Below are 20,084 nucleotides of genomic sequence, written 5' to 3' on the forward strand. Positions count from 1 at the left end.
CTGCTCCCGCCCCCCGCCACTGCCTGCGCCTGCTCCGCACCCACCACCCAGCTGCTCCCACCAGCTCCCAGAGCTGCTTCGGCCCCACTACAACAAGGGGGGGCTTTTTTGGCAGCTGCCCCGGAGGCACAGCCAGGGCTGCCACAGGCTGCAGCGGCCTCTGCCTTTACCCCAGCCCCTGCGGGAGGCTCTGGAGCAGGCACGTTCCCGCTGCCCTCCGCGTGCCCCCCCAAGGGATGCAGGCCGCTTCCCTGATGCCAGCTCAGCTGAGCTGGGGCTCAGGGCAGCCTGCAGCAAACCCACGCTGCTGGCCTGGCCCCGGGGCCCGCAGGAGCAAGGCGCATGCCAGGCATCCTGCTGAAGCCCAGTCTGGGTGATCCCGGGAGGCAGGTAACGTCCAGGACCATGGCGGAAGCACGGCTCTTCCCTGCTCTGCACAGCCCACCCAGCCCTGGCTTGTGTCCCCCCTGGCTAGCAGGTTACAGGCAGGGGCATCACCAGCTGCCAGGGGCGCCTGGGTACCAGCAGGGCCTGGGACCAGCCGAGCAGCTCTGTCGCCGCGGAGGAGACACTGTGATGTCCTCAGGCGGGCCAGAGGGTGTGGGAACGCATCCGAGCGCCCCCAAGGCCACACACCTCCCGGCACGGAGACGGGGGGGTGGAATAGACACAGGTGCAGCACGCGCAGTGCCCGTGCGTGTGGGATCCAGGGGCTGCACTCGGCCGCCGTGGGGCTTGGCCATGCCGGCGCAACCGACGGCGTCCCTGTCCCCAAGGGGTGGCCCTGCTCCGCCCCTTTTCTCAGCCAGAAATAACTGCTGTCCCGCGGCCGGACTTTGGCATCCGGGCTGGAGCCCAGCACAGGTCAGGGTGAGAGGCAGGGAGCCCACGGGCTGCTGTGAAGGGCTCGCCGGGGCCACCGAGCGCTGGTGGCCCAAGCCGAGCTGCAGCTGCCTCCCCAGCACTGCAGGAGAGCATCGTCCATCCCCGGCACAGCGGTTGTCCTCCAGCCAGGTAGGGGAGGCAATGTGCGGGTGTGCGGGGCCTGGGGACACCCCCGCCGTGGCAGTGGGGACATGAGGACATTGCCACCATGGGGGTCGCAGTGTGGTCTCCCATGGGACATGGCAGGTACCCGGGGCAGGGGAGAGGGCCCTGGCAGGCAGGGTGAGGGAAGAGACCGATTGCCAGGATCTCATGCCAGGCACAGGGGAGGCAGTGCTGATGCCAACAGAGGCTGGTTAATATTTAATGCAGAAGGATCTGGGCCCTTGTGCCAGACACTGCGTAACCAGCGCCCCTGAGGGCCCCCCAAGCCCGCCCCCCGGGGGGGGGGGGGGTTGCGCTTATGCAACAGTGCTTCAGCATTGGCCCGAGCCAACAGCCACAAAGTGACACCCAGGGGGCCGTGCACGGCTCCTCTCCTTGCGCTTGCTGCCAAGGCGAATGCTCCGGCCACGCGGGAGTGGGCTCGCACCCACGCTCAGCCCGTGCCCGGGAGGCTGTGGGTAACTTTCGGCTAGTTTGCATTGCTGCAGTCCCTGCTTTGCAAAGGCAGGGATTCTTGCTCCCTGCTGCAGGCAGCCCCCCGGGTGGGTGGCTGCTGGCGCCTCCCCAGTGGCAGCGGCAGCCCCAGCCCCAGTCCCAGCCCCAGACCCAACTCGAGTGTGTGGCCCAGAGGTTGGGTGAAGGGGCACCTCCTCAGGCCGGGCCCACGGCACAGCTTGGGTATCAGAGCTTGCACGGGCCGTGGCCGAGAGGGTGGCCAGGCCAGCCTGGTCCTGGTAGGTGAGACCCCTCATGTGGGGCAGTGAGGATTTCCAAGCAGTGCTGGGGAAGGGGGCTGTATTCAGGACACGCAGTGGTCTGCAACCCCCTTCCCCAGTGGGACCAGCCTTGGCCCTGGCCTGGGAGAGATGAGGATAGGGGGAAGCTAAGGAGCAAGCCGGCCCCTGCTCCTCGCTGCAGCGCCTGGAGCCTGGTGTGTGAAGGCAGTGGTGTCTGTGGGTCCCGGGCACAGCTCGGCCCCTTGCTAGGCTCATCAGCCCAGGCATCCGCGGGCTCGGGCACCCTGCACATCAGAGTCACAGCTTCCACTCCAGCCAGGCAGAAGCTTAAAATAGCTCCTGCTAACTTGGAGCCGTCGGTGCAGGGCTCAGAGAGGTGCCAAAGGACACCAGCTTGCTGCAGGCAAGGAGAGAACTGGGGCCACTCTCTGCCCTAAGGAAAGGCAAAGGGGAGCAAGCACAGAGGCCAGGGAGCGGATCCAGGCTCCCCAGGGGTCTCAAGGTGGGTCAGGGATGGGATGAATGAGTGACACATCCAAAGACTGGCTGGCACACACCGAGTGACAGCACCCAGAGGCGCCAGGCACAATGGAGGACACTGCTCTGCTCGCAGCCCTCCAGGCTAGCCCGGGGAGCTCCCCACTGCAGGGTGCCAGGGAACATTTTGCACCGTGCTTCTGGACAGGGCCACGCTGTCTCTTGCTTCCCAGCTTGAACGGAGGAGCAGCTGAGGGTTGCCAGGCTGGTGGGCTGTACCAGGCAGCCTGACCTAGCACGCTGTGGACAAACTACCACCAGGAACAGCCCCTGAGCTCCTCCCAGACAGCTAATGGAGAGTAATGCAGGCATGGTGCTGTCTGGGGAGATATTAAATGCAGCAAACAGCACAGAGCGAGACTAAGAGGCAGGAGCAGGGAAACTGCAGGCTGAGGTGCTGGGAGAGCCCAGAGGGCAGGAGGTGCAGAGGCGGAGGCTCTTGCACCAGCCGAAAGGACTGTCTGAAGCTCAGCTGTGACTCAGCGGAGGGTGAAGAGCCACTTTGCACACCTTTGCCGTGCTAGAGGCTGGCTACTGGGGCCTTGCAGAGCCCCGGTACAGCACAGGATAAGCCCTTTCTTCAGCTATTCCCCAGGGGAGACTCCTCGGCCTGCCAGTACTGTGTGTTCTCCAAAGCTGAGAGGGAAAACCTGGGCCCCAGGACACAAAGCCAAAGACTGGCCTCTCCCCACAGCACATTTGGGGGCTCACACATCCCTGCGCTGCAGCTGGCAGCACTGGGCTGCCTCTCTCCCAGCTGGACAGCAACCAGCCTTCTTCCACGGACCCACACCAGGAGTGTGACAGCAGACGATGACCATCGTGAGACCAGAACCAGGAGATGGTAAGGGAGACTGGGAGGTCCTGCAGCTCCCAGGGCAGTGTGGGGTGTCATTCCCCATGCTGAGGGGCTGGATCCAGCTCTGACTGGAGCTCTTGGCCCAGGTCCCCAGGACCTCAGTGTTTATGTTCTTGGTCCCCTCTCACATTACAGCCCCAAGGGACAGTAAATACTTGTTGAGAGCAGAAGGGGTCTATGCACTGGACCAGGAGAGGTTGATTTGAGCCTCTGGATTTGAGATAACTCCCTGATGAATCCCCACACCAAGAAAACACCAGTCACCGGTGCAGTTGCCGTGCGGGTGGGGTTGCAGGGCCAAGCTCTGCGAGATGCAGACCCCTCTGAGGGGCTGGTACAGGCTGTGCCCAGCCAGAGCGAGAGGATACTGCTGTCTTCTCCTCACTTTGAGCTCGGGCATCCTCCATGCTACAATGGTCTCAGCTCCTGCTGTGCTCCCCCCTCGTGTCCTCAGCCCCTCGGCTGGACCTGGGCAAGAAGGTCAGCACACCGCAGGATGTGATGATAGAGGAGCTGTCACTGCAGACGAACCGGGGCTCAAAGCTCTTCCAGCAGAGGCAGAGACGGATGCAGCGCTTCATCTTTGAGTATCCCAGCGGCTACAGGAAGGTGGGTCTCCTTGTCGCTCCTGGCACCCCAGCTCCGAACAGGATGGCGTTTCCCTGGCTTTCACAGCCTTTGCAGGAAAGCACTTCTCTGCGGGGCTCTAGGTCTCTCTCAGCAGGACAGCCATGCTCAGTTAATGGCAGTATGTTTTATGAAGCTGGCTTGCAAAGCCCGGAAGCCCATTGCTGGGTTCAAGGCCTCACGACCAAGCATAAGGGCTACCCCAGGTTAGTCTGAAACTAAGGGAGAGAAGAGGGAAGCAGTCATCTGGTAGGGCTGGACGTGAAGGATGGCCAAATGTCACATTTAGGGTCCACAGAAGAGCAAAAGGATAGTTCCCAGTCTCCACACCCTACTAACCCCTCTCCTTGCTCCTTGCAGCTCTTGGGGACAGGGACAGGTGAATCACATGGCGTGGAGAAAGGCTACCTGGAGGGAACGGCAAATGAGTGGAGGGTGAGTAGCTGGGGAAGCAGTTGCTGTCCCAGGCTCAAGCGTGGCTGCTCAGGGGCGACTGATGGCACCTCTGGGGCTGCTGATCTCCAGCTTCTGTGCATGGGCTCTGGACTTGAATGAGGCCTTTCTGGACAGGCACTGACAACTCCCACCTGCAGGCTCTGATAACAGCATGCACAGCTGCTCAGAGGTGCTTTTAATAGCATCCTCTGTGCTCTGCTGAGGATGCCAGGCTGTCCAATTGCTTTGCACTCCCTTGCTCAATAGGAAAACTTCCCTGCTAGCACCCCACTTTCTCCAGTGAGCCCTGCCTTAGGCAGCAGGGTACGAGCTGCCCTGCGGTCTCCCCCAGTGCCCCACTTACTCTCTCATTCGCAGGCAGGTGACAATGCTGAGGGTCAGCAGAGCTACCACTCCGAGCTCCATGTGGCAGCGTCGGCCCGGGGGGGCCCTCCCAAAGTGCCCAAGAAGACAGAGAAAGTCTTGCAGATGAGCAAAGCCCTCAACCCAGATGCTCTGGCCCCAGGTAAATATTGTCTACACCACAAGGCCAACTTCATTGTGATCTTAGCACAGAGCTATAGAAATCCCCAGAAGGATCCCAGTGTTGGGGGACATGAGGTGGGAGATGGGCAAGGCACTATGGTCTGTCCCTCTAAGGCATGAGCTTGAGACCTGTGCTCTTCACCTTACTCCACCACTCTGTGTCTGGACAGCCTCCCTTGCTGGAGTCTATGCTGGTGAGAGCCATCCCTCCAGGGCTGAAACAGGTTTCTCCTCTTTACACCTATCCATAAAGCACTGCACACACCGCAGGAGCTGCAGAAATGGCAGAAGGAAGCAGTCCCGCAGTGCAGCCTCAGGGATGGGAGGCATCTGCCCTCTGGGCTGTGGGCAGGCAGAATACGAGCTGTACAGAGTCCCCCTGCAATTCACTGCTCTCACAGCAGACTGGTCTGAATCCCAGTCTCCGGGTTATTTTTCCCCAGGCCCTGATGTGCTCCCAGGCATTGCCCTTCTCCAGCACTCCTGCAGGACAGCCCTATTTCTTACCCATTTGCTACCGTTCTGCAAAGAGTACTGCAGCACAGCACAGCAGCCCGGGCCACCAAGGCAGCTAGCTGGGCCTGGAGGGAGCTAGTGAGCTGCTTCCTGCTGACGATCCCCCCATACAACCATCCCACAAACTTTGGTAAAAACAGACAGTGCTGGTATGGCCTGTTTGAAAGAGCACATCAAACTGCCTCTGGAAAAAGAGTATTTTTCAAAAGGAAAAAACCTTAAAAAAATATTTTTAAAGCGTTCACTTCCATGAGCAATATTCAGGCATTTTACCCCTTAGGTCTTGCAGGTTATCATTAAAAAACATCAGAATGGGGATCAACATCAAAAAAACCACCATCTATAAATATATATATTGATGTATTTATAGATATGTAAATGTATTTTTACATATAGATGTATATTTCCCCCCACAGCAGAAGGTGCTCTGTGGCTGTGCAAAGGCAGGGCTGTTCCCAAGCTCACCCACCCCTGCACAGGAGGCACCATTAGCCCTGGAGCACATTGCCACAGTCTGGCTGTCGCTGCAGCAGCAAAAGCTGTCTCTCTCCCAAATGCAGGCTACTCTGGCCCCCTCAAAGAAGTTCCCCCTGAGAAGTTTAACGTCACTGCCATCCCCAAGGGCTACCGTTCCCCGTGGCAGGAGTTCCTCAGCGAGAAGGACTACACGGCAGGCAGAGAGAACCAGCTGCCTATAAAACCCACTCACTGGGACTTCAGAAGCTTCAACAGGTAACGCTGGCCACGGGTCTGGCTGGGGCTTAGACACCAACCAGCCTGTGGGGCCTCCAGCTGTCTGCTCCTCTGCTAAGCCATTCTAGCCTCTAGCCTCCACAGCCCTGGAGCAAAGGGGTGGAGGGCTGTGGTGCCGCACTGGAATGGGACAAGGCACGTGGATCCTCGCTCTCAAAGTGAGAGCTGCACTAATTCTGCTCTATCTTCCTCCTTGGGACTCCTCTGAGACAATGAAGCCTCAAGGAGCAACAGCACATGCTAGCCTGCAAGGAAAAAAACACAATAAATAGTCCATGCCCTCTTTATATGCCAAAGGGGAGCAGTGTAAACAAAAAGGGCTCAGGTCAATCTTTTCCTGTTGAGAAAATGCAAAGAAAATATTAGAAGCTCTGTTCTGGCCCCTCTGCAAAGGTCCCTGCTTCCAGTAGTTCCCCAGCCCTAATCTCAGCTCCTCCACCGCCTTGTGCAGCCCTGAGCACTTGATCTCGCTGGGTAACCTCAGGCTGAGGGATGACCGCTGACATCTGGGAGGACTTCTCCAGGACTCATTCACGCGATCCTGGAGAAGGAATCACCACAGTTCCCAGCCAGACTCAGGTCTGGGCTGGGTAGAAGAATGGCACAGACAGTGTCAGGTCTCAGTTTTCTTAAGGTACCCAAGAGTTGCTGGAAGCAGTGGGAGGTACAAGGTTAATCTTTCCACAAGGTGCTAAGAGGTCACCAGATTCCTTCCAAACACAGCCCTGAGACTGAAGTCTCCAGACCTGTTACTAGTGGCTCAGCCTGGCCAGCTCCACATCCTGAGGCTGCTTCCAACAGAGCACTGCTGGTGAGCCTCCTTAGAGCCTCCAAACTACACTGGGGTTGAGGTTAGGATCCTAGTGCAGAAACCCTCATGGAGAGTCAACTCTCTGGAAAAGTGTTTGGTGAGAATTCAGGAGAGGGAGTTCTGGTGGTAGCAAAGTACCTGCAACACAAGGTAGAGTAATGAGAACTGAACTTTTAAAATGAGCATCTTCTCAAGGAATCTGAAAACTGAGGCCCTGGCTCTCCTGCTCACTGAAAGCCTCTTTCATGAAGATGAAAAGATGCTAGTCCTGGTGGCCTGGCCAAAGTCACCATAGGCAAGCTGTGAGTGCCTGGACTCTCACTGGAGTTCCCTACTGGGATACAGCACTATTCCCACTTCAGACTGTCTGCAGCAGTGGTGGACCTCTGCAGACAGCAACTTTACTGAAGCCTCACTGTGCTTGGATTTAAATCACATGGAGCATCACTGCTCTGCTTTGAAAACTTGGCAGAAAGGCATTGCAGGGGGACTAGCAACCCTTCCACACTGAAAACATGGCTCTGTGCCATCCCAAAGGGCAGAGATCAATCTGAACCTGGGCAGACCGGAGACAATGCTGCCACTGTCCCATTGCTGCTCTCTGATCTTCTCAGCCTCAGCACTGGAGCTTTGCCCTAGTGCCTGGCAAGCTGCACACTTATGACCTACGTGTTTCCTCTCTTCCATACTGTCTCCAGGGAGGAGTTCTTCCCCATGCATCTTTGTACTGAAAGAGTGACGGTGCTCTGATCAGTACTGGAGCAGGAAGGAGGGAAACAAGAGAGGGAAGGGAAGAGACAACAGGGTTAACAGAAGGGACAGGAACCCAGAGGGCAGCCAAGAGAAAGCAGGCTGAAGCCCAGTCAACTGTTTGAGGGAAAGCATGGAGAAGCAAACTGTATTAGCAGTTTCCTTAGTATCTCCTTCCAGGTTATTCAATCATCTCAAAGTTCCTAGTGCAGTAACATCAGAGGAGGTGCTGTTGAGGGAGAACAAGAAGCTGCTGCAGACACTTGGCTCTTTTCTTTCAACATTTAGCCATGTTCCTGCCTCAGCATTTATTTATGGATGGGGACTGAAGCAAGGGCATGTTTCTGAATAATGCTTTACCCAGTACCATTTCTCCCCTCTCACATGCTGCCTTTCTATTTAAAGTCTTGAACTGTTATTTAATACAGATGGATGCTAATTTAACACCAAGTCTCTTGCCACCTCCTCTAATTCTTCACTGAGGCATAAAGAAGCAGAGAGCCAATCCACTTTTAACTGGTTTTTTATGATCCTCCAAGCTGTTGGCTTTTAAATCACTTCTCAGTTCATCAAATACCAAAATGCAGAAAACATGCTTTTTGGATCAAATCAGCTAGTGAGAAGCCAGCAGTCTTGCCTATAGCGAGGTGAATCCCAGCACAGTTCACATTTGTCACAGGCCAAGGGAAAGTTCACCATCTCAATAGCAACTGCATTAAAGCAGACTGATTTATTGCCAACCTTAAAAATTCAGGTTGTGGTGCAAAGATACCCAGCTAGCTTGCTAAGGTGTGCCACCTTGAGAGAGAGCGAGAACACAGCTTTGAAAATGTCTGCCTCTTCTGGGCAGAGAGGAAGAGAATATCTGGAACAAATCTCTCTCATTTACCTTTTCCCTCCTTATTTCTCTCTAGGATGCTGTTGCAAAACAGTGCCACGTTATTCATGTTAGAACAACATTTCCCAAAGCAAACATTCTCAGCTACGCCTCACTGCTAGATCAGCCTGCATGCACTGCTCCAAAACCAGCACTTCCTGGCTCTTCAGGGGCCTGGTACACTGTTCCTCAGTCCCTTTTCACATCTCTCCAGAAAGAGATGACAGTTCTTGCCCCCGCACTGCTCCTCCTATTAGTCATAGTTCAAAAGAAGCTGTCCCAAAATGCAGACTAGAGTGAAGGCCAAGAGAAAGACATTTGCCTGAACATGTGCTAGAGCAATCAGGAGGCAGCACTAACATAGCCTCAGTCCTTAGCCGCATACATTAACTGCAGACAAGCCCCTTTTTAAATATCAGTGGGCTTGTCCCTGTTACCTGCTCTCCTGCTCTGATCCTTTTCACATACAGCACATCTCTATGTTGGCAGAACCTGTAAAAAGAGAGACTATGGCTTCCCCTCTCCCCATTACGGCCACTAAAACTCATGCACCGCAAAACACTATGCAAAACCTGCCAAAGCTTCAACTGAGGTTCACTCTGTACAACAGAAGTATCTTGATGGGCTGGCAGAGATTATAATGGCATCTTAGGCAGGAAGAAAAGCGCTGTCATTTGCTGCAAGTCTTGTTGATACCGGGCTCATAAGGAGTGAAAACGTCCAGATCTGCTTTTCCTGTACCTCACCATTACAAACATGCACAACCTCTCTCCATGAGCTAAGTCTACTTTTTCTTGTGATGCAGGACTCCCACCCCGTTTGGCAGAGCACAAGTCAGTGACACGTTCTCTATGCCTACAATGGAGTTTGATAACCTGAGCACTCTGGAGCTGATTTCCCACAGACCCAACTTCAACAGAGCACCGCAAGGCTGGGTGCGGATTCTACCAGAGAGTGATGAGCTGTAATACACTCCCTTCCCCATTGCTGCAGATGCTTCTCTTGCTAGACTCAAACATACCTCGCACAGTACGGCAGAAGGGAGTAAAAATCCTTGCCTATGCACTTCGTGGAAGCTAAGCTAGTGGTCTCAGGTTGTCATCCTTTTCCATGGGATGTGAACAAGCTCAAGTTTGGGACCATTTTGAATGCGTCTCATACCAGCCATTGTCACAATGGCATTTAGCACTAACCCAACCAGCCAAGTTTGCATCTCTAACACAAGATCCCTGTAAGCTCCCGTAACCATCATGGTACAAAATGTCCTGTATAGCCTGTTTTCTCCCTTATGTCATGGAAAATGGCAGAACCACCAGCTGTAACATCCAGTTGTCTTGCTGCTTCTTCACTGACACACAACATCAGCTTCAACAGGTGGTGCCTTCACAGAGAAATTTCATCTTAAGGACAACTCTATCTCTGTCTTTCTGGTGAGAGGAGGCAATAATTGAAGAACACTCGCAAAACAAGTCACTAGCAGCTTTAGCATGTTAAAAGCCGTTACCTTGGGCTTGGTTGAAAAACAAATGCTGAACTGGGCATTTGCCTGTTTACCAACATACATACATCACAACCTGGATATATGGGAGGGGAACAACATCTTGAGTTGGAAACTTGTGCCGCAAGCTTTCTCCACAAGCTGCTGGCTAGCACTTTACAGTCATCATTTTCCCTTTCCTGTCTGCATGCCTTGCTTGAATGTCTAAGCACTTGGTTAAGTTATGCCAGATTTGCTTTACACAGTTGGTCAACAAGGATCAGGCCCCATCTGCAGCAGATGCACAGCACAACTGCACCAGTCTGGGGAGTCTGCAAGATACTGCAGGTATCAGGATATACCAGTAACTTCAACATACGTGGGAAGGAAGAGCAGCCCAGCCATGTCTCTACAGCAAGCACAGGCTTCTCCATGAATGCAAAACAGCCAGCAGTGAGGCTTTGACTGTACAAACTGTTTCACCAGTGACATGGGATGCAATGTGCAATAATGACAGCGTAAAGGACAGTCACCAGGAATGTTTGGAAAACTCTGCTTACAGCTAACAGAAATCTCTAAGTTAATATGCAGTCTCTACGTTTGTTCAATTGTTTTTGTCAGGTCCTTAATGTTACCCTTATTTAATCTTGCAAAACCAGAGGAACGTTTATTTTAATCAGGATAAAAATATTGTTGTTTTCTACCACTATGGATAAACCAGGAAAGTAAGTTTTGTATGCCAGATGGTAAAAATGCAGTTAACAGTAGCCTTAATTGTAAAATGTATTTGTAGTACAGTGAAGGCATGTGCAGGGGAAATCCCACACAGGAATTCTGCTCTAACAACACATCATTCAGAAGGAAGCTTTCATTCCTCTATTCTTCCCCTAGAAACACAACAGGACAAACTAACAGAAAAACAAAAAGGTCTGCTCTGTAAGTATTAAAAACTTACGATGCCCAAATACTGTCCAGTTCCAAACTCTTCTCTCTCCCATATCCATCAGCTGAAGAATGTGTGTACATCTGGGGACATGGCTGGAAAAAAAAAATAAACTAGCCATAACGTAAAGCTTGCCTGAGTTTGAGATCTGTCTGACCGATGCTCATGGGCACTGACTGAAGAGAGTCAAGTCCAGAGCAACGGCAAACAACGCAGCCTTCCCCTCCAGATCCATCAGCAGGGCCTCAGCCTGCCCTGTAATACCACCCTGGGATGGTCTCTCACTAACAAAAGCTAGTCACCTGTGCCCAAAGCCCAACCTCTTTTCCAGAGAAGGAAGGCCCATGTGCCAGCTACGGCCCTAGCACTATGTATGTTCCTATACCACAAATGACAGCCCTGCAGGCTGGAAGTGTCAAACAAGCCTTCGGTGGTGGCTTCAGTGGGACCCAGTGGCATTGTACAGTTCAGTGCACTGACCTAGAAGTGGACCTGCTGCCACACCACCCTCTCTACCTTTGCTTTGACAGCAAGCCAAAAAAGTCAGACAAAGGCCTCAGACACCCTGCTTCAGGGAGCAGAGACTAAGCAGTGTTCAAAATTTCACACATTTTAATGTATTTCTTTTTAAACAAGTAAATGAGGCTTCAGAACAGGTCCCGTCATGTTTTGCTTTACAGAAAGATACCCAAAGATCGATTACATGAAAGCAGCAGACATACAGATAATCTTAAAATCCTTCAGCCATATGCCCATACACCCTACCCAACTGCAGACTCCATGCAGGACACAGGCACTCCTGGGCAAACATTACAGTTGGAGCCACAGAAAGAAGAGTTTCATGTATAATCAAAGCAGAAAAAAGTTGGATCCATTTCACAGCTTAAGAGGGACTGTATCCAAAGGCCTTGAAAGCCCTAATCATCCTCTGAACACAAACAGGACAAACTTGAAGCTCTGCTGTGGCCTGCCCCTGCAGCTGTCAGCAACACAACCCAATTCTCTGTGGGCCACGGAGGGGGGCCTTCAGGAGGCTAAAATAAGCAGCTGTTAACCTGCCACTCCAGGTCATGCCAGCACTAGCAGGGGACTATTTGCAAGACCTAATACCTTGCTCAGGAAATGCAGGACTGGAAAAGAAGCACCAAAAAGTTTGTTTCAGCAAAAAGTCAGGAAAAAGCAGGGAGTTTGTTTCAGCAAAAAGTCAGGAAAAAGCAGGAAAAAGTCAGGAAAAAGCACTAGAGCAATAGTAAGGTAAAGCCACGAAATTGGCACATCTGATCAGCTTGTTTTTCACCTCTCACTCAGTCCCAGTTTAATATTACAAGATGTAGTACCTCAGTAGAATAATAAGTCATTAGTTACTAAACACAGAGAAGAGTCTCTGGTTACATTTATCCATTCCACAGTGTTCAGTCTGAGGATATCAAATGGGCTAGAAGAGGGTTTGCTTTCGTTTTTCCAGAAGTTTATTTCAAAAATGTGCAAAACAGGATACACTGACAGCACTGTAATTCTAGTACAACTGATCCATGGCCTGCTTGACAATCCTTCTGTCTGCCCTCTTCCTCCCTACCCCCCACCCTCCAAACACTAAGTGAAAAATTTGGGACGTATCAATGATCTGGTTAGCTAGCGGCAACACAGAGCTCAGCTTGCCCAGTGTCTGCAAGCAGGGAAGTAAGGCTTCTCTCGCCCACAGCTCAACATATGGCGCTACTATGGTAACTAGAAAATAACATTTACTCAAATGAGGAAAGTGGCACGATGTGCTAGGGGCTGCTGTGCTTCCCTGCATGGGCACCCATCCTCTGGGGATCTTGAGACGGGTAGTGAATGGGGCCTGGTGCTCTCATGAAGGGTGGGGGGGGCCCCATGGCATGGAACATGTGTGGTCCAAAACCTGCACACACAAAACAAAGACATCAGGTTCAGACAAAGCAACAGAGCAGGCAATGCAGATGTATTACCATTCAAAACCACCTACACAAAGCTCCTAACAGCCACACCTTAGAAAGAGTGCCTATCACTCCAGATTTTTCAAATCCCCAAATTCCCCTCCCCTCCTCCCAGTGTAACTGGGGCAATCCTTAGCCAACATACATTTTTGCTCACAAATATAACCTGGTGGAGGGGGCTGGCACGGTGGTCTATAATCCCAATCTAAATGCTTTCTACTCAACTATGAAGCAAACCAAACACATTCACAACAGTCGGATACACCCACAGCGTCCTTAAGTCCCACAGAAAGGTGGTCTCCAGATAGATGCATACACATAGCTAAACACAGGCTTGTGTACAACCATCTGTAGACTTACCCTTCAAAGTTCAGGTCAATGTGACACTTCTACAGCCAGCAAAAGCACAGAGTAGGTCTCAGTACCAGTAACAGGAACCTCTGAGTCACCCATGAGTTTGCAAGTGAACACACACCACAGGCAGCTCAGTTTAATCAAGCTGTGCTGACAGCTCATCTTATATCATCAGTTTAGATTGCATGATTAGGGGTGAGGAAAATCAACACAAGGCATGCATACGCTACAGCCCAGCTGAGCAACGAGGACTAAATCTCAAGCCCTCTGTGCTGGTGCACCAAGCTAGATGCTCCCACTCAAATAGGAAAAACAAGTACCTGGAGGTGGTGGCGGAGCAATGCCAGGAGGAGGTGGCAAGGCAATGTTAACTACAGCTGGAGGGCCACTCGGAGGTAGGTTGAAATAATTTGCAGAAGCCTCTTCTTCTGCAGCTGGAGGCGGGGGGAGAGCTGCAGCAGAATGCACTGTGGTTACTGGAAATACCTCTTAATCAAGAAATGCAGAGGTACCTGCCTTCAGAGAGGAGGCACAGCCAACTCTCCCACAAGGGCGGACTGCTGCTACTTGTGCACATCTAAACAGGAGTGAGAAGCAGGACTGTACTGAACCTCCAGAACAGTCATTTTCTCCACATGAAACTGGCCTGGCTTTTTCCATCATACAACACTCAGTGAATTAGGAATACATTAGTCGGGCATTGAACAGTATGAGTTGCCAGTATCTCTGACCTGAATTACTTTACTTTAGCATAAGCTTTTCACCCATTACACAAGGAGACCTCTTTTCACCAGGAACTTGCTTTTAGGCAAAGCTGTCCTCTGATTCCAGCAGGGTCTGCTCGAAACATGCTGTCAATAACTGCTCTGGGCTCGCCAGTGCCTCTGCTGTCCCAAACCTCCAAGACCAAAACAGCAGAGTTTAACTCTGGTCTCTCACGGCAGCAGGTCAGCATTAAGTGTTTCAGAGGTGAAAACATCTCCCTTACCTCCTGGGAGCCCTGGAACTGGCTCCAGCTTTATCCCAGATTCTGTAGTTCCTTCCTTGTCCTTTTCTTTTCCTCTTGCTGCCTGGGACCTAAAATCCAGACAAACATTTGAGAACAAAGACAGAAAAAAAAAAAAGAGCAGATATTAACACCACAACAATTTCACATTATCTAACCTAGATCCACTGCTTCAGACCAAAGACAAAAATTCACAGAATGTCAGCAACAGTCAGTACAGAGTGAGCTAACAGCGTTTACAGGAGCCAGGTGAGAACCCAATCTACTATGACTCAACCAGAAAGCCCCCAACACAAATTACACTCCAACCCAAATCCCACTGCTGAAAGAACAAGACTGTAAGATGACCCCTGCTATTTATCAACTCAGTGACTATCCCAACCCATCAAGACTGAATAAAACGAATGAAGAACCACAACAGGATTTGAACCTCTCTGCTCATTTAAGAATCAAGTCTCCAGAGGACAGCATCCACAAGGCATCTGAAGAAGAAATAATGCTTCTCGACACCCCACACTCACCTTCCCCATTTGACATTGAGCCTGCGACCGTTGACAATGAGTTTGTTGAAGGACTTCTCAGCAGCCACTTCTGCAGCTTGCCGGGTGGCAAACTGGATGAAAGCACACTGTTGCCTCTGTACTACAGTTATTGTCCGAATCTCCCCAAACTGGTAAAAGTGATTTCTGCATGGAAAAAACATGTATTAAACCCCACTCCTCCTACCAACACAGCACACAGCACAGAAGGATCTCATGTGCTCGAATAAATGCGCTCAGATCCTTTCTTTTCTCCATCACCAGTTCAGACCAGCCACTAGAAATGATGTCCCTTGTCCCTCTGTAATTACAGAGTAGTAAAAATTCTGGTACAGCTTTTCCCAGATGCCAACTAGAGAGTAGCTATGGGATCTTTCTGTAAAAAGCATAACATGGTATCCTCAAGAGCTCAGAGGATGACTCATCTTTAAGAGAGAAATTTTAATCAAAGCACATAAATGTCCTTGTTTCTCTGTCCTCCAAGAAGCTGGAACTCCTCTGCACTCACCCACCAACCAGTTCCCTGTTATGAAAAACTGAACAGGATTTTTCTTTTCTTGCAAGAGAAAAGATCCTTCAGGCATGACAACACAGATGAAACCTCCACACTGCAGGAATAATTCTGGCAGAGAATGCACCTAAGATTCCATAATCGAGGCATCAGGTTTAAAAGTAAGGGCAATACAAATGTCCCAACACACCTGAGATCTGACTCAGTGATAGTATCTCCAAGCCCTCCAACATACAGCGTGGTAATAGTCTTGTCATCAGGGGGGTCCAGACGAGGCATGGTTGATGCTCGTTTCAGAAGTTTATCAGCCACAGGGTCATTAATTCCATAGTAACGGTCTTTGATGTTCTGATCAGCCAGAGGATCATCTGGATCTGTAGGCTTCTCATGTCTGAGGTTCAGTAAACACAGCATTTCATAATAGCACAATCACAACTGCATCAGATTAAAATGGCTGCTACCTTCCCTTCTAAAGCTTGCTTACATCCTTAAACCTATTCACACAAACATACTGAAATGGAACACAGAGCCCTGAGAATTTAAATTGCAGCTATCATCATATTATAGCTTGTGCTGCTTTCAGTTCCAAATGAATAGCACTCCTGAGAGCTCAGCGTTCAATACTACAAAACAGAAGAGCTGGATTTCAACTGGCCTCTTGTTCAAATACAAAGATCACTGATTGAGGGGGCTGACGCCACAAAGGGAAGAAATGAACTACGCAAGAGAAGAGCTGCATTCACTGCTTCAGCAAAACACTACAAGGCCGCGCTGCAAATTCTTAATGAGCGAACTTGCCACAACAAAGACTCATTCACTGGTGCTACATGCCAACTTACAGCAAGTTTCACACTGACACTGATCACAGCATTACATCTCCTCTCTACTGTGGCACCCCCTGTTCTTCACACCCTGAGGGACCCATATCTGACCATGGAGAAGAGATTAACTGTTTAAGCTGTATCCATACCTGTAGGGACACTCTTCTCCTCTCTTGCATTCTCCTTTTACCCAGAAGGAACAGATGTGAGGTCGATTACGTTTATAGTAAGGTGTGGTCCGAGCCAGCTTAAGCAGCATGTCACTTGTGGAAGTGGCTTTTCCTAGCGCACCAACTGGTCTAGTGCCATCAGAGTTAGATATCTAAATAACAGTTAAAAGACAAATAATTAGATACAAGTCATTATAGAAAACTAATGCACAGAATCGGAGCAAGCAAGAGATTTTAAGATGACCTGGGTCTTTTCTTTTCAGAACAAGTGAATTCGGCCCCCTCTCTCCCCTACACACACCCACGAGTACAGAACATGAGTATAAGCAGACTTCATTACCTCTCTTTCCATGTTCTGGGTGTAGTACTCTTTATTGACGTCAGATTTAGGCATTTCATCCTTAAGGGAGAGTCCTGCATCCCGGACTTGAATAGGCAAACCTAAAATTAAATTAAAACCCAAATCCATATTAAGCACAAGCTGAAAGGGTGAAAACAGTTATTACAACCTGCAATAGCCACGCGTACTATACATCAAACGTGTCCCCGAACCTCCGAAGGGATATGATCATTGAGACTTGTTCTCCTCGAAAGACTGTCAAGAGACAGAGACAACCATGCCAGTTACAAGCATATGTTTAAGGACTTTTCACCAGCTATGAGAGGCAAGCAGAACTGCTTCTCATCTCAGTTTCTTTTTTTTTTGGTACACACCATATTCCAGGTCAAGCAGACAGGTTTGACAGACATTCTTGAGCTTGCTGCATGTTTGACATACTTCTGTTTTCTTAAAACGCATACGAACACCAGGGCACCAGCGAAATACTGTGAAAGGCCTGGCACAAATCTGAAAGACAGAAAGTAGAGACTCGTATCATTGTCACCAAGCAATGAAATCACCATTCGAGTTCTCACAGAGAAAGTCCGAACACATCAAATGTCTTTCAACCATGGGTCTGTCTTCATCATCTTAACGCAAAGATCCAGACAAACAAACTTATGATCTCATGCAGTATTTGTTTTGCTTTGGTGTCTCATTTTGACAGGAAAAAGTTTTGGAAAGGACTTTTTTGAGTTGGTACAATACCTGAATGCTGAAAGCAAAGCTACACGAAGGAAAAAAAATTCTTCTTTATTCCGGGAGATGTCACCATAGAGCTGTAAGAGGCAAGTTACCAATTGTTTCTAAATTGAACACCCACTGGCATAGCAGCAAGGCCAGTGAAAGGTAAGAGAACTTTTGATCCAGGAAAAAAAATACTGTCGTCTATGATACCTGCTGGAAAGACGTATCCGCTTTCACTGTATGTACAATTTGAGGAAAGAAAGCAAGACTTCAACATGAACCTTCTTCCTAACTCAGGTGACAATTGGTGAAAGAAAAAAAAAAAGGAAAAAAAAAAAGTTCTTCAAATCAAGACAAAGCATTCTATTTTATATTTCCAAAAGACAGCACTAGATATTTCTTGTTCTCTGCTAGAAATAAACCTGGCTTATTTCTTAAACAGCTAACATTAATCACTAGATGGGCAGGAATAACTTATTCACAGCAAAAACTAAACTCCAGTTAGAGTAAATATGAAAAGAAAACATGAGATCATTTGAAATTCTGAAATACCTTTGAATATAGCACAGCCAATATGAGCAAAATGTAAATCTGAAAAACGCTGACAGCAAATCCTAAAAACAAACTCTTCAGGAATTTTAGTCTTGTAAGATTAACGGATTTTTTCTAACAAAGCACATGGTAGATTGATCCACAAACTTATGCAGTTACACAAACATATTAACTTGTTAATCCAGATAAGCACTTCTCCGAAGCTCACAATTGTTTTTTAACATTAATAATTACTACTCATAGATGTGTGGCAGTTTAGATTTCAGTTATTCAAAAGACAGCAAACATACCTTGCATTCTTTTCCGTATTTCTCTTTGGTCTGAAATATAATCAGAAACAGTAAAGTAAAATAAAAGATGTTAACTCAATCAACATAAAACTCTCCCCCATATACAATATCATCAAAATTATAGCACAGTGTTTTTTCCCCTCTTATTCTGCATTTAGATTTGTTCACCCCTATGGTCTGGACTCAATCAGGATAGTCCTTGGCGGATGAACAGAACAACAAAGCAAAACAAAACAAAACCAAAATAACCACAAAACCCAAAAAACCCCTCTCAACTCCTTTTTGGTTTGGATTGTGGAAGCACTTAATAAAAACACACTATTACCAGATCAACCCCATGTATGGAGAAGAACACAGAACGAAATGAAATATTAATTGCTACTTCTAACAGATGAAAACTGTAATTACATGAAAATAAGCCATTTCTGAAGTATAATCTATATTGGTAGCCAACATTATGCTTCACAAAAGACTTTCAGAAATATTAGTAGAAAGGAAACAACGAAGGGAAGACACTTGATCGAAGTCTAGATCATATACAACTGGACTAAGTCCAGATAAAGGTGATATAAAATGAACTCATTCATCTTCTACTGAAGAAACCACAGTAAAGGAACAAGGATTTGAATTGTTGTCAAGCAACCTTCATAAGACAATTTTAAACTAGATTTTACAGATGCGTATCCTGCCCATTCTAGAAACTGTATGAATGTATTCGATGCTTCAGCATCTCACTCATCACCACACAATTTAACCGTACCAAAGCTTTGTTTTCTAGTATTTCCTGTGCTTTAGATGTTAGACAATGTTGTCTTATTCTCTACTTCTGTTATTGACTGGTTGATTCTTAAATCACACACCTAAAGTCATGGCACGGCATACAGAAAAAGCAGGAATTAAGTTCCGTAGTGCAGAATTAACTAATTCAGAGCTCAAGTGCATCTCAGCATCTTCTCTTTTTTCAAGTTAAATATAGCCTTCAAAACCCAACAGCTCTACGGCCACCCTCACCAAACAGAGCAAAAGACCACAGTGTCCAACAGGCACGTACCATTCGAATATATGGGTTTTCTCCAAGACATGTCTGGCACAGGATAGGGAAGTCCTGAAACGAGCGAGGAGGAGATACAAAAAAATCAGGAATTAGCACCAGATTCTCTCTTTCATCACAACAGCGTTCAGATCAGGTTCTGCACCAAACGCTACTGAGTTAAACCCATGTGACCGAAAGACACAACGATGACTCCCGGGACGGCTGCAAGCACCGGAGACCCCAACGCGGAAGAGCCGCGGCCTGCTGGCACTTCCCGCCCCAAGAGCAGCCTTCAAGAAACGCAACCGCCCTTTCAGAGCTCTAAGCGCCCCGCGGCCGGACTCCAGCCCCCCGGCGTCCGCTCTTCTGCGCGGCGCCGGCCCCAAGAAGGCTGCAGCTGGAGCGAGGAGGCCCGGCCCGAGCCCACAGTGCCCCCGCGGCTCCCGGCCCCACCGGCCGCGGCAGGACCCGAGCGCCGAGCGGCCCGGCGAGCCCAGGCCCCTGGCAGCCCCTCGCCGCGCGGGAGCGGTTCCCCGCGCCCCCCGGCCTCGCCCCGCTCACCGCGTCCTCCCAGTTCTGCCGGTTGTAGGTGTTGGAGCCCAGCGACGTCGACATGGCCGCCGGCCCCCCTCCGCTCCGCACCGCCACCGGAAGCTCTCCCGCCGCTCCGCCTCCCCGGCAGGCAGCGGAGCCGGAAGTGCTCACGCTACTTCCTCCAGCGACGCTTCCCTGAGGGCGGGGGGAAATGACGGGACGGCGCCAGTGTGTCGTAGGGGTGGGGACACTCTAGGCACCGCGAACCGGTCGAAGAGATGTGAGCGTGGGGACCGGCCCACTACGGAGGGCGGGGGAAGCCAGGGCGGGCG

The 20,084-nt window shown here is 50.0% G+C and overlaps 2 protein-coding genes across 3 annotated transcripts; one reads left to right on the forward strand and one right to left on the reverse strand.

The window, feature by feature from the left end:
- Positions 1–82: 82 nt before the first annotated feature.
- Positions 83–11,204, forward strand: MYOZ3 (myozenin 3). 2 transcript variants are annotated; one of them, XM_064520886.1, is made up of 7 exons: positions 83–1,014; positions 3,019–3,168; positions 3,638–3,792; positions 4,171–4,245; positions 4,624–4,771; positions 5,868–6,039; positions 9,304–11,204. In XM_064520886.1, exons 2-7 carry the CDS (start codon positions 3,138–3,140, stop codon positions 9,464–9,466), a joined length of 744 nt encoding a protein of 247 aa, XP_064376956.1. In that variant the 5' UTR covers positions 83–1,014; positions 3,019–3,137; the 3' UTR covers positions 9,467–11,204. The 2 variants fall into 2 exon arrangements, with proteins under 2 accessions (XP_064376956.1, XP_025974431.1); XM_026118646.2 differs by having other exon boundaries at positions 3,053–3,168.
- A 308-nt stretch (positions 11,205–11,512) lies between these two features.
- Positions 11,513–19,933, reverse strand: RBM22 (RNA binding motif protein 22). Its single transcript, XM_026118644.2, has 11 exons — positions 19,780–19,933; positions 19,237–19,290; positions 18,186–18,215; positions 16,992–17,124; positions 16,618–16,718; positions 16,257–16,429; positions 15,477–15,677; positions 14,758–14,922; positions 14,219–14,307; positions 13,551–13,682; positions 11,513–12,821 (listed from the first exon to the last, which is right to left on the reverse strand). The coding sequence occupies exons 1-11, from the start codon at positions 19,831–19,833 to the stop codon at positions 12,691–12,693; spliced, it is 1,263 nt and encodes a 420-aa protein (XP_025974429.1). The 5' UTR covers positions 19,834–19,933; the 3' UTR covers positions 11,513–12,690.
- Positions 19,934–20,084: the final 151 nt, after the last annotated feature.

The sequence above is a fragment of the Dromaius novaehollandiae genome, chromosome 15 (genome assembly GCF_036370855.1).
Source record: "Dromaius novaehollandiae isolate bDroNov1 chromosome 15, bDroNov1.hap1, whole genome shotgun sequence".
In the NCBI taxonomy this organism is placed as follows: domain Eukaryota; kingdom Metazoa; phylum Chordata; class Aves; order Casuariiformes; family Dromaiidae; genus Dromaius; species Dromaius novaehollandiae.